The sequence below is a fragment of the Salvelinus namaycush genome, chromosome 33 (genome assembly GCF_016432855.1).
Source record: "Salvelinus namaycush isolate Seneca chromosome 33, SaNama_1.0, whole genome shotgun sequence".
Lineage (NCBI taxonomy): Eukaryota > Metazoa > Chordata > Actinopteri > Salmoniformes > Salmonidae > Salvelinus > Salvelinus namaycush.
Window position 1 is genome coordinate 27,875,013 of NC_052339.1, and position 15,217 is coordinate 27,890,229.

Genomic DNA, 15,217 nt, shown 5'->3' on the forward strand with positions numbered 1-15,217 from the left:
AAGCTCAGTCACTCTGATGTTGAGTTGGAAAAGGAAACTCAGTCACTCTGATGTTGAGTTGGAAACGGAAGCTCAGTCACTCTGATGTTGAGTTGGAAACGGAAGCTCAGTCACTCTGATGTTGAGTTGGAAACGGTGTCTAAATACGAGCACCTACATATAAGGGTTTTGTATTGGTGTCAAAAGATTTCAAATATATTAAGGATAGAAAAAACGTGTCGGATATAATGTCGGATATTTTGTTTATGTATTGTCTATATGTATTATCTACATGTATTGTCTATTTTTAGTTGAATCCTGGGTTGAATTGAAACAATAGCTATTGATGACTTCACAAATGTTATATAGTCCAAAATAGTATCATTGATGATTTTTATTTAACTAGGCAAGTCAGATTTAAGAACAAATTCTTATTTACAATGACGGCCTACCCCAGCCAAACCGTAACCCGGACGACGATGGGCCAATTGTGCGTCGCCCTATGGGACTCCCAATCACGGCCGTTTGTGATATAGACTGGAATCGAACCGAGGTCTGTAGTGATCCCTCTAGCACTGAGATGCACTGGCTTAGACCGCTGCGCCACTCGGGAGCCAGGAGAAAAATACAGCGTGTATATGACTTAAAAAGTATTGTCACATTTAATAAGCTCTGTTAAACCTTCCCTTTGGAATGACAATGACAGCAACAGTGAATATATTTCGTTATTGAGAGATAGGACATTGGTAGTAGTCAGTGATACGTTTCATAGCTAGGTTAGCTAGGTTAACACCATGGATGGGTAGCTTTAGAGGTGCCGGCCAGCCTATTGTTTGTTTTTTCTGATAGTGGGTGTAAGGTTGAAGATCTAACGTTGTTTCAAAGGTACAAATTCAACATATTTCATACAAGGTTTGTCTATGTTGAAAATTGGTTACAATGAGAACATAATCCTGTGATTTTCAAATTTCATTAAAAAAAAAAAAAAACAGTTTACTTTGATTGGTAAAAAAATAAAAATAATTCGAAACATTTTCCACGTAGATTCCACGTCACAATAAGTTGACAAGTTACGTTGCAACAACGTTTATTCAACCAGTTTGTGCCCAATGGGAAGAAAGTCTTTTGGATGCAAAAAAAAAATCTGACTAAGAAGCTAAGATCCAAGATAGTTTTTGTTTTTATATCAAAATAAATCATGCTTTAGTATTAAAAATAGGAGAAAGATTTTTCAAACAACGCTTCTGCCTGTATTGGATTGGGGTGATATTGTTTACATGCCTGCGGCAGAACCTCTGTTTTATAACCCTTGGACGCCGTCTACCATTCAGCAATACGTTTTATCACAGCGGACAGTTTTAGGACTCATCATTATAGTCTGTATATAAATGTGGGACGGACCTCTCTGTCTGTAAGAAAAATTATATTTTATTTATTTACACAGCAATCTGACAGAAACTCCCTCTGTATGTAACATCATAAATTAAGATAAGAATTAGAAATGACCAAACCCGTTCTCAGGAATGGATAATAACACTAGAGATCCCTCCAGTCTCTACAGATTTAGGAAAATCTGTGTTTTGGTTTTTATGTCCTCAAATTTGTGGAACAATCTGCAAAGTTCACAGCAGTTAGTGGAAGGACCGACGCCGGAGATGAGAAGCAGGGACGGGGAGTCAACATTTAATCAGGGACAAACAGGTAACAAGACAGGCACAGCATCGGGCACATGGGTAAACAAGGACATATGACAATCAATGCTGAAGCAGGAAACAGAGCAGGGAACCAGACAGATACAGGGAAGGTAATGACAGAGGTGATTGAGTCCAGGTGAGTCCAATAATCGCTGATGCGCGTTACGGGGGAAAGGCAGGTGTGCGTAATGATGGTGGCAGGAGTGCGTAATGCTGGGAAGCCTGGCGCCTTTGAGCGCCAGGGGGGAAGAGTGGGAGCAGACGTGACAGCCAGATGTGCTGATGTCACTCAGGAAGTGTACACTATAGATTGAGGACCTCTATGTAGTTGAATGTGGTTGATTTTTATTAAATTTGTTTATTTATTATTATTTATTTTTTATTGTGCTGAATTTTTATTGTTTTATACACATGTGTATGTTGTTTTAATATTCTGTTTTTATTGTAATGTGTACAGGGCTCTATTGTAAAAGAGATTTTAATCTCAATGTGACTCCCTGTTTAAAGAAAGTTAAAATAAAAAAATTAAGAAACAGACCTACATCTCATCTGAAACCAGAACTTTGGAGACTTGTGTCATCAGAGAACAGTGTGTGAATGTTCCCACATGTCTTCTCTAGGTTACGCTGTGCAAAGCCATGCAGAGACATGACTGGTATTTACAGTAGCCAGGGTCAATATCAGGAGCACAGGATCAAACTTTCCCCTCACCTCACCTCGCCGCAGAGAGACTAGAGCCCCCTATCCCTTATCACCCAATCCCCTATCACCTATCACCCTATTCCCATATCACCCTATTCCCTATCCCCCTATCCCCCGTTCACATATGTCCCTGTCACCCTATCCCTCTATCATCTATCCCCCTATCCACCTATCCCATATCACCCTATCCCCTATCCCTATATCACCTAACTAACAGGCTCATAGAGAACTAACTAACTAACAACTCATAGAGAACTAACTAACTAACATACTCATAGAGAACTAACTAACAGACTCATAGAGAACTAACTAACAGGCTCATAGAGAACTAACTAACAGGCTCATAGAGAACTAACTAACAACTCATAGAGAACTAACTAACTAACATACTCATAGAGAACTAACTAACAGACTCATAGAGAACTAACTAACAGACTCATAGAGAACTAACTAACAGGCTCATAGAGAACTAACTAACAGACTCATAGAGAACTAACTAACAGACTCATAGAGAACTAACTAACAGGCTCATAGAGAACTAACTAACAGACTCATAGAGAACTAACTAACAGACTCATAGAGAACTAACTAACAGACTCATAGAGAACTAACTAACAGGCTCATAGAGAACAAACTAACTAACAGGCTCATAGAGAACTAACTAACAGGCTCATAGAGAACTAACTAACAGACTCATAGAGAACTAACTAACAGGCTCATAGAGAACTAACTAACAGGCTCATAGAGAACTAACTAACAGACTCATAGAGACCTAACTAACAGACTCATAGAGAACTAACTAACAGGCTCATTGAGAACTAACTAACAGACTCATAGAGAACTAACTAACAGGCTCATAGAGAACTAACTAACAGGCTCATAGAGAACTAACTAACTAACAGACTCATAGAGAACTAACTAACTAACAGACTCATAGATAACTAACTAACAACTCATAGAGAACTAACTAACTAACAGGCTCATAGAGAACTAACTAACTAACTAACAACTCATAGAGAACTAACTAACTAACAGGCTCATAGAGAACTAACTAACAGGCTCATAGAGAACTAACTAACTAACAACTCATAGAGAACTAACTAACTAACAGACTCATAGAGAACTAACTAACAGGCTCATAGAGAACTAACTAACTAACAGGCTCATAGAGAATGAACTAACAGGCTCATAGAGAACTAACTAACAGGCTCATAGAGAACTAACTAACTAGCTAACAACTCATAGAGAACTAACTAACTAACAGGCTCATAGAGAACTAACTAACAGGCTCATAGAGAACTAACTAACTAACAGGCTCATAGAGAACTAACTAACAGGCTCATAGAGAACTAACTAACAGGCTCATAGAGAACTAACTAACAGGCTCATAGAGAACAAACTAACTAACAGGCTCATAGAGAACTAACTAACTAACAGACTCATAGAGAACAAACTAACTAACAGGCTCATAGAGAACTAACTAACAGGCTCATAGAGAACTAACTAACAGACTCATAGAGAACTAACTAACAGACTCATAGAGAACTAACTAACAGGCTCATAGAGAACTAACTAACAGGCTCATAGAGAACTAACTAACAGGCTCATAGAGAACTAACTAACAGGCTCATAGAGAACTAACTAACAGGCTCATAGAGAACTAACTAACAGGCTCATAGAGAACTAACTAACTAACAGACTCATAGAGAACTAACTAACAGGCTCATAGAGAACTAACTAACAGACTCATAGAGAACTAACTAACAGACTCATAGAGAACTAACTAACTAACAGACTCATAGAGAACTAACTAACAGGCTCATAGAGAACTAACTAACAGGCTCATAGAGAACTAACTAACAGGCTCATAGAGAACTAACTAACAGGCTCATAGAGAACTAACTAACAGACTCATAGAGAACTAACTAACAGGCTCATAGAGAACTAACTAACAGGCTCATAGAGAACTAACTAACTAACAGACTCATAGAGAACTAACTAACTAACAGACTCATAGAGAACTAACTAACAGGCTCATAGAGAACTAACTAACAGACTCATAGAGAACTAACTAACAGGCTCATAGAGAACTAACTAACAGACTCATAGAGAACTAACTAACAGACTCATAGAGAACTAACTAACAGACTCATAGAGAACTAACTAACAGGCTCATAGAGAACTAACTAACAGACTCATAGAGAACTAACTAACAGGCTCATAGAGAACTCACTAACAGACTCATAGAGAACTAACTAACAGGCTCATAGAGAACTAACTAACAGGCTCATAGAGAACTAACTCTCTGTAGTATAGAATTAGCAGAGAGTAGTATTTACTTATGATCTATTAATCGCTATCTTGCAAATTACGATTTATGTCAACGTTTGTGCTTGGTTGCGCATCAGGCTATCATCATGTTGTCAGTTGAATTGATCGATAATGATTGATTAGATGTTTTGTTTCCTCCGTTTCTTTAAACCAGGGGGCTGTGTCGTAAGGACCCAGGCTGTGACTTCTACCTCAGTATGGACTCTGACGTGATGCTCACCAACAGACAGACCCTGAAAATCCTCATCGAGCAGAACAGGTATGGGTTTGTGCCACTGTCTGAAGTTAGGGTTAAGGGTTAAGGTTTGGTCAGGCCATTTGAACAGAACCGGTATGGTATTGTGTCACTGTCTGAAGTTAGGGTTAAGGGTGAAAGTTTGATCAGGCCATTTGAACAGAACCGGTATGGGTTTGTGCCACTGTCTGAAGTTAGGGTTAAGGGTGAAAGTTTGATCAGGCCATTTCAACAGAACAGGTATGACGTCCTTATAGTGTTGTGGCTGTTTCTACTCAGGGGAAGTGTCTTATGGGCAGAAGCCCAATGATCTAACATGCATGCACAGTGTTTGCAAACTTGTTATGGGGTGCGTAAGGAACTTATTATTGTGTTAATGCTGCTGGCCATAAGGAACAGGGACTCTTATTGTGTTAATGCTGCTGGCCATAAGGAACAGGGACTCTTATTGTGTTAATGCTGCTGGCCATAAGGAACAGGGACTCTTATTGTGTTAATGCTGCTGGCCATAAGGGACAGGGACTCTTATTGTGTTAATGCTGCTGGCCATAAGGAACAGGGACTCTTATTGTGTTAATGCTGCTGGCCATAAGGAACAGGGACTCTTATTGTGTTAATGCTGCTGGTCATAAGGAACAGGGACTCTTATTGTGTTAATGCTGCTGGCCATAAGGGACAGGGACTCTTATTGTGTTAATGCTGCTGGCCATAAGGGACAGGGACTCTTATTGTGTTAATGCTGCTGGCAATAAGGAACAGGGACTCTTATTGTGTTAATGCTGCTGGCCATAAGGAACAGGGACTCTTATTGTGTTAATGCTGCTGGCCATAAGGAACAGGGACTCTTATTGTGTTAATGCTGCTGGCCATAAGGGACAGGGACTCTTATTGTGTTAATGCTGCTGGCCATAAGGAACAGGGACTCTTATTGTGTTAATGCTGCTGGCCATAAGGAACAGGGACTCTTATTGTGTTAATGCTGCTGGCCATAAGGAACAGGGACTCTTATTGTGTTAATGCTGCTGGCCATAAGGAACAGGGACTCTTATTGTGTTAATGCTGCTGGCCATAAGGAACAGGGACTCTTATTGTGTTAATGCTGCTGGCCATAAGGAACAGGGACTCTTATTGTGTTAATGCTGCTGGCCATAAGGAACAGGGACTCTTATTGTGTTAATGCTGCTGGCCATAAGGAACAGGGACTCTTATTGTGTTAATGCTGCTGGCCATAAGGAACAGGGACTCTTATTGTGTTAATGCTGCTGGCCATAAGGAACAGGGACTCTTATTGTGTTAATGCTGCTGGCCATAAGGAACAGGGACTCTTATTGTGTTAATGCTGCTGGCCATAAGGAACAGGGACTCTTATTGTGTTAATGCTGCTGGCCATAAGGAACAGGGACTCTTATTGTGTTAATGCTGCTGGTCATAAGGAACAGGGACTCTTATTGTGTTAAAAATCATATTACTGCTGAAGGTTATATTACTGCTGAAGGTTATATTACTGCTGAAGGTTATATTACTGTTGAAGGTTATATTACTGCTGAAGGTTATATTACTGCTGAAGGTTATATTACTGCTGAAGGTTATATTACTGCTGAAGGTTATATTACTGTTGAAGGTTATATTACTGCTGAAGGTTATATTACTGCTGAAGGTTATATTACTGTTGAAGGTTATATTACTGCTGAAGGTTATATTACTGCTGCAGGTTATATTACTGCTGAAGGTTATATTACTGCTGAAGGTTATATTACTGCTGAAGGTTATATTACTGCTGAAGGTTATATTACTGCTGAAGGTTATATTACTGCTGCAGACTGCTGAAGGTTATATTACTGTTGAAGGTTATATTACTGTTGAAGGTTATATTACTGCTGAAGGTTATATTACTGCTGAAGGTTATATTACTGCTGAAGGTTATATTACTGCTGAAGGTTATATTACTGCTGAAGGCTGCTGAAGGTTATATTACTGCTGAAGGTTATATTACTGCTGGAGGTTATATTACTGCTGGAGGTTATATTACTGCTGAAGGTTATATTACTGCTGGAGGTTATATTACTGCTGGAGGTTATATTACTGCTGAAGGTTATATTACTGCTGAAGGTTATATTACTGCTGGAGGTTATATTACTGCTGAAGGTTATATTACTGCTGAAGGTTATATTACTGCTGAAGGTTATATTACTGCTGAAGGTTATATTACTGCTGAAGGTTATATTACTGCTGAAGGTTATATTACTGCTGGAGGTTATATTACTGCTGAAGGTTATATTACTGCTGAAGGTTATATTACTGCTGAAGGTTATATTACTGCTGGAGGTTATATTACTGCTGAAGGTTATATTACTGCTGCAGGTTATATTACTGCTGAAGGTTATATTACTGCTGCAGGTTATATTACTGCTGAAGGTTATATTACTGCTGCAGACTGCTGAAGGTTATATTACTGTTGAAGGTTATATTACTGCTGAAGGTTATATTACTGCTGGAGGTTATATTACTGCTGGAGGTTATATTACTGCTGAAGGTTATATTACTGTTGAAGGTTATATTACTGCTGAAGGTTATATTACTGCTGCAGACTGCTGAAGGTTATATTACTGCTGGAGGTTATATTACTGCTGAAGGTTATATTACTGCTGAAGGTTATATTACTGCTGGAGGTTATATTACTGCTGAAGGTTATATTACTGCTGAAGGTTATATTACTGCTGAAGGTTATATTACTGCTGAAGGTTATATTACTGCTGAAGGTTATATTACTGTTGAAGGTTATATTACTGCTGAAGGTTATATTACTGCTGAAGGTTATATTACTGCTGAAGGTTATATTACTGTTGAAGGTTATATTACTGTTGAAGGTTATATTACTGCTGGAGGTTATATTACTGCTGAAGGTTATATTACTGTTGAAGGTTATATTACTGCTGGAGGTTATATTACTGCTGCAGACTGCTGGAGGTTATATTACTGCTGCAGACTGCTGAAGGTTATATTACTGCTGAAGGTTATATTACTGCTGGAGGTTATATTACTGCTGATGTTTATATTACTGCTGAATGTTATATTACTGCTGAAGGTTATATTACTGCTGAAGGTTATATTACTGCTGCAGGTTATATTACTGCTGAAGGTTATATTACTGCTGCAGGTTATATTACTGTTGAAGGTTATATTACTGTTGAAGGTTATATTACTGCTGAAGGTTATATTACTGCTGGAGGTTATATTACTGCTGAAGGTTATATTACTGCTGAAGGTTATATTACTGCTGCAGACTGCTGGAGGTTATATTACTGCTGAAGGTTATATTACTGCTGAAGGTTATATTACTGCTGAAGGTTATATTACTGCTGAAGGTTATATTACTGCTGAAGGTTATATTACTGCTGAAGGTTATATTACTGCTGGAGGTTATATTACTGCTGAAGGTTATATTACTGCTGGAGGTTATATTACTGCTGGAGGTTATATTACTGCTGAAGGTTATATTACTGCTGAAGGTTATATTACTGCTGAAGGTTATATTACTGTTGAAGGTTATATTACTGCTGCAGGTTATATTACTGCTGCAGACTGCTGAAGGTTATATTACTGCTGAAGGTTATATTACTGTTGAAGGTTATATTACTGTTGAAGGTTATATTACTGCTGCAGGTTATATTACTGCTGAAGGTTATATTACTGCTGAAGGTTATATTACTGCTGCAGGTTATATTACTGCTGAAGGTTATATTACTGCTGAAGGTTATATTACTGCTGAAGGTTATATTACTGCTGAAGGTTATATTACTGTTGAAGGTTATATTACTGCTGAAGGTTATATTACTGCTGAAGGTTATATTACTGCTGAAGGTTATATTACTGCTGCAGTCTGCTGAAGGTTATATTACTGTTGAAGGTTATATTACTGCTGCAGGTTATATTACTGCTGAAGGTTATATTACTGCTGAAGGTTATATTACTGCTGGAGGTTATATTACTGCTGGAGGTTATATTACTGCTGCAGACTGCTGAAGGTTATATTACTGCTGAAGGTTATATTACTGCTGAAGGTTATATTACTGCTGCAGGTTATATTACTGCTGAAGGTTATATTACTGCTGAAGGTTATATTACTGCTGGAGGTTATATTACTGCTGAAGGTTATATTACTGTTGAAGGTTATATTACTGCTGGAGGTTATATTACTGCTGAAGGTTATATTACTGTTGAAGGTTATATTACTGCTGAAGGTTATATTACTGCTGAAGGTTATATTACTGCTGAAGGTTATATTACTGCTGGAGGTTATATTACTGCTGGAGGTTATATTACTGCTGGAGGTTATATTACTGCTGAAGGTTATATTACTGCTGAAGGTTATATTACTGCTGCAGGTTATATTACTGCTGAAGGTTATATTACTGCTGAAGGTTATATTACTGCTGAAGGTTATATTACTGCTGCAGACTGCTGAAGGTTATATTACTGCTGAAGGTTATATTACTGCTGAAGGTTATATTACTGCTGCAGACTGCTGAAGGTTATATTACTGCTGAAGGTTATATTACTGCTGCAGGTTATATTACTGCTGAAGGTTATATTACTGCTGCAGTCTGCTGAAGGTTATATTACTGCTGAAGATTATATTACTGCTGAAGGTTATATTACTGCTGAATGTTATATTACTGCTGAAGGTTATATTACTGCTGAAGGTTATATTACTGCTGAAGGTTATATTACTGCTGAAGGTTATATTACTGCTGAAGGTTATATTACTGCTGAAGGTTATATTACTGCTGCAGACTGCTGAAGGTTATATTACTGTTGAAGGTTATATTACTGCTGAAGGTTATATTACTGCTGAAGGTTATATTACTGCTGAAGGTTATATTACTGCTGAAGGTTATATTACTGCTGAAGGTTATATTACTGCTGAATGTTATATTACTGCTGGAGGTTATATTACTGCTGCAGACTGCTGAAGGTTATATTACTGTTGAAGGTTATATTTCTGCTGCAGGTTATATTACTGCTGAAGGTTATATTACTGCTGAAGGTTATATTACTGCTGAATGTTATATTACTGCTGAAGGTTATATTACTGCTGCAGACTGCTGAAGGTTATATTACTGCTGAAGGTTATATTACTGCTGAAGGTTATATTACTGCTGGAGGTTATATTACTGCTGAAGGTTATATTACTGCTGCAGACTGCTGAAGGTTATATTACTGCTGGAGGTATATTACTGCTGAAGGTTATATTACTGTTGAAGGTTATATTTACTGCTGAAGGTTATATTACTGCTGGAGGTTATATTACTGCTGAAGGTTATATTACTGCTGAAGGTTATATTACTGCTGAAGGTTATATTACTGCTGGAGGTTATATTACTGCTGGAGGTTATATTACTGCTGAAGGTTATATTACTGCTGAAGGTTATATTACTGCTGAAGGTTATATTACTGCTGGAGGTTATATTACTGCTGAAGGTTATATTACTGCTGCAGACTGCTGAAGGTTATATTACTGCTGAAGGTTATATTACTGCTGAAGGTTATATTACTGTTGAAGGTTATATTACTGCTGAAGGTTATATTACTGCTGAAGGTTATATTACTGCTGCAGGTTATATTACTGCTGAAGGTTATATTACTGCTGCAGGTTATATTACTGCTGAAGGTTATATTACTGCTGCAGACTGCTGAAGGTTATATTACTGCTGAAGGTTATATTACTGCTGAAGGTTATATCTGAAGGTTATCTTCCTGCTGAAGGTTATATTACTGCTGAGGTTATATTACTGATTGAATGTTATATTACTGCGATGTATAGTACTAGTTCCTGCTGAGTTTATATTACTGTTTAGAATTGGCTGTTATATTACTGCTGAAGGTTATATTACTGCTGAAGGTTATATTACTGCTGAATGTTATCTTACTGTTTGAGTTATATTCTGCTGGCAGGGCCTTGAATATTTACTGTTGAGGTTATATTCTGCGTGAAGGTTATATTACTGCTGAAGGTTATATTACTGCTGAAGGTTATATGTACTGCTGCAGACGCTGAGGTTTATAACTTAGTTATTCTGGTGAATTCTGGAAGTTACTATTCTGCTGAAGGTTATATTACTTCTGAGGTTATATCTACTGAGCTGTAAGGTGATATATGTAGGTTATTATTGAGTACTGCTGAGTTAACTGGGGTTATTTCGGAAGTTTAACTGCGGCGACTGCTGAAGCGTTATATTACTGCTGAGGTTATATTACTGCTGAAGGTTATTACTGCTGTCAGACTGCTGATGTTATATTACTGCTGACGGTATATTACTGCTGTAAGTGTTATATTACTGCTGAAGGTTAGTATTACTGCTGAAGGTTTATATACTGTGCAGACTGCGGAAGGTTATATTACTGCTGCAGACTGCTGGAGGTTATATTACTGCTGAGGTTATATTACTGCTGGTGAGGTTATATTACTGCTAAGGTTATATTACTCGTGACAGGTTCATTGCTGCTGAAGGTTTATTTACTCTGCTGAAGGTTTAATATTACTGCTAGCCAGACGGCTGGAGGGTTATATACTATACGGCTGGAGTTAATTACTCGACGGTTATATTACTGCGCAGACATGCTGAAGGTTATATTACTGGCTGCAGACTGTTGAGGTTATATTACGCTGAGGTTATATACTGCTGCAACTGTTGACAGGTTATATTACTGCTGACAGACTGCTGAAGGTTATTTACTCGAAGGTTATTTACTGTTGAAGGTTAATTACTGCTGAAGGTTTATATACTGCTGAAGGTTTATATTACTGCTGAGGTTAGTATTACTGTTGAATGGTTCTATATGAGTTCTGCTGACAGGTTATATTACTGCTGCAATGCGGATTTATATTACTTGCTGCAGACGTGCTGAGGATACGGTTTAAGGTATTTTATGAAGTTATATCCTGCTGCAGACTGCTGAAGGTTATTATTTAACTGTTGAAGGTTTATTATTGCGGAAGGTTATATTACTGCTGAGACTGGCTAGTAATACTGTAGTTAACTGCTGAAGGTTATATTAATTAGTAATGTACTGCTGAAGGTTATATACTGCTTTAACTGCTTTATACAGGCTATGTCTGTTTAATACAGACCTATGTCTGTTTTATACAGTCTATTCTGTTTTATACAGTCTATGTCTGTTTTATACAGTCTATATGTCTGTTTTATACAGTCTATGTCTGTTTTAAGTACAGTCTATGTCTGTTTTATACGTCATGTCTGTTTTATTTTGTCATTGTCTGTCTTTATACAGTCTATGTCTGTTTTATACAGTCTATGTTGTTTTATACACAGTCTATGGCTGTTCTATAAGTATATGTCTGTTTTTATACAGCCTATGTCTGTTTTTATACAGCCTATGCTTGTTTTTATACAGCCTATGTCTGTTTTATACGGCTATGTCTGTTTTATACAGGCTATGTCCTGTTTTTATACAGCTATGTCTTGTTTTATACAGTCTATGTCTGTTTTTATTACAGGCTATGTCTGTTTTATACAGGCTATGTCTGTTTTAATACAGTCTATGTTTGTTTTATACATCTATTCATGTTTTTACAGTCTATGTCTGTTTTATATACTTGTGTTATACAGTCTATGTCTGTTTTATACAGTCTATGTCTGTTTTATACAGTCTAGTCTGTTTTATATCATTGTCTGTTTTATACAGTCTATGTCTGTTTATACAGTCTATGTCTGTTTTATACAGTCTATGTCTGTTTTATATTGGCTATGTCTGTTTTATACAGTCTATGTCTGTTTTATAACAGCTCTGTCTGTTTTATACAGTCTATCGCTGTTTTATACAGTCCTATGTCTGTTTTATAAACAGTATAGAAGTCTATGCCTGTTTTATACAGTCTATGCCTGTTTTATACAGTCTATGTCTGTTTTATCATCTATGTCTGTTTATAGTCTATGCTGTTTTATACAGACTATGCCTGTTTTATACAGTCTATGTCTGTTTTATACAGTCTATGTCTGTTTTATACAGCCTATTCTGTTTTATCAGTACTATGTCTGTTTTATCAGCCATGTCTTTTATACAGTCTATTTCTGTTTTTATACAGCCTATGTCTGTTTTTATACAGGCTATGTCTGTTTTTATACAGCGCTATGTCTGTTTTATACAGCTATGTCTGTTTTTAGATACAGTCTATGTCTGTTTTATACAGTCTATGTCTGTTTTATACAGTCTATTCTGTTTTATACAGTCTATGTCTGTTTATACTTGTGTTACAGTCTATGCCTGTTTTTATACAGTCTATGTCTGTTTTATAACATGTCTATGCCTGTTTTATACAGTCTATGCCTGTTTTATACAGTCTATGATCTGTTTTATAACAGGATATGGTCTGTTTTATACACCTTTGTTCTGTTTTATACAGTCTATGTCTGTTTTATACAGCCATGTCTGTTTTATACGTCTATTGTCTGTTTATACAGGCTATGTCTGTTTTATACAGGCATGCGTTTTTATACTTGTGTTAACGTCTATGCTGTTTATACAGTCTATGTCTGTTTTATACAGTCTATGCTGTTTATACAGTTATGCCTTTTTTTAAGTCTATACCTGTTTATTATACAGTCTATGTCTGTTTTATACAGTCTATGTCTTTTTATACATTCTATGTCTGTTTTTATACAGTCATATGCTGTTTTATACAGTCTATGTCTGTTTTATATGTCATTGTCTGTTTTATACAGTCTATGTCTGTTTTTATACAGTCTATGTCTGTTTTATAACAGTCTATGGCTGTTCTTACAGTACTAATGTCTGTTTTTATACAGCCTAATGTCTGTTTTATACAGCTATCGTGTCTGTTTTATACAGCCTATGTCTGTTTTATACAGGCTATGTCCTGTTTTTACAGCTATGTCTGTTTTATACAGGCTATGTCTGTTTTATATACTTCTATGTCTGTTTTATACAGGCTATGTCTGTTTTATACAGCTATGTCTGTTTTTATCGTCTATGTTTGTTTTATACAGTCTATGTCATGTTTTATACAGTCTATGTCTGTTTTATACTTGTGTTATACGTCTATGTCTGTTTCTATCACAGTCTATGTCTGTTTTATACAGTCTATTCTGTTTTATATTGTCATTGTCTGTTTTATACAGTCTATGTCTGTTTTATACAGTCTATATGTCTGTTCTTATACAGTCTATGTCTGTTTTATATATGTCTATGTCTGTTTTATACAGTCTAATGTCTGTTTTTATACAGGCTATTTCTGTTTTATACAGTCTATGCCTGTTTATACAGTCTATGTCTGTTTTTTACAGTCTATGCCTGTTTTAATACAGTCTATGCCTGTTTTATACAGTCTATGTTCTGTTTTTTATACAGTCTATGTCTGTTTTATACAGTCTATGCCTGTTTTATACAGACTATGCTGTTTTTATACAGTCTATGTCTGTTTTTACAGTCTATGTTCTGTTTTATACAGCTCTATGTCTGTTTTTATACAGTCTATGTCTGTTTTATACAGCCATGTTCTTTTATACAGTCTATGTCTGTTTATACAGCCTATGTCTGTTTTTATACGGGCTATGTCTGTTTTATACAGGCTATGTCTGTTTTATACAGGCTATGTCTGTTTTTATACAGTCTATGTCTGTTTTTATACAGGCTATGTCTGTTTTATACAGTCTATGTCTGTTTTATTACAGTCTAGTCTGTTTTAATACGTGTAACGTCTATGCCTGTTTTATAAGTCTATGTCTGTTTTATACAGTCTAGGCTGTTTTATACAGTCTATGCCTGTTTTATACAGTCTAGATGTCTGTTTTAATACAGATATGTCTGTTTTATACAGCCTATGTCTGTTTTATACAGTCTATGTCTGTTTTTATACAGCCATGTCTTTTTATACAGTCTATGTCTGTTTTATACAGGCTTATGTCTGTTTTTATACAGGCTATGTCTGTTTTATACTTGTGTTAAACAGTCTATGCCTGTTTTATACAGTCTATGTCTTTTTTATACAGTCTATGCCTGTTTTTATACAGTCTATGCCTGTTTTATACAGCTCTATGCCTGTTTTATACAGTCTATGTCTGTTTTATACAGAGAGTATGTCTGTTTTATGATCAAAGCCTATGTCTGTTTTATCAAGTCTAATGTCTGTTTTATACAGCCATTCTGTTTTAAAGCAGTCCTATGTCTGTTTTATACATGCTATGTCTGTTTTATAACATGGCTCTATGTCTGTTTTATACTGTCTATGTCTTCC

The 15,217-nt window shown here is 36.4% G+C and overlaps 1 protein-coding gene across 1 annotated transcript in view; it reads left to right on the forward strand.

The window, feature by feature from the left end:
• LOC120027895 (procollagen-lysine,2-oxoglutarate 5-dioxygenase 2-like) overlaps window positions 1-15,217 on the forward strand; it is a 96,952-nt gene that overhangs the window by 46,503 nt on the left and 35,232 nt on the right. Inside the window, exon 9 of the mRNA XM_038972991.1 lies at window positions 4,861-4,965. Coding sequence (XP_038828919.1) covers window positions 4,861-4,965 — 105 coding nt within the window. The remainder of the gene's footprint in view (window positions 1-4,860; window positions 4,966-15,217) is intronic.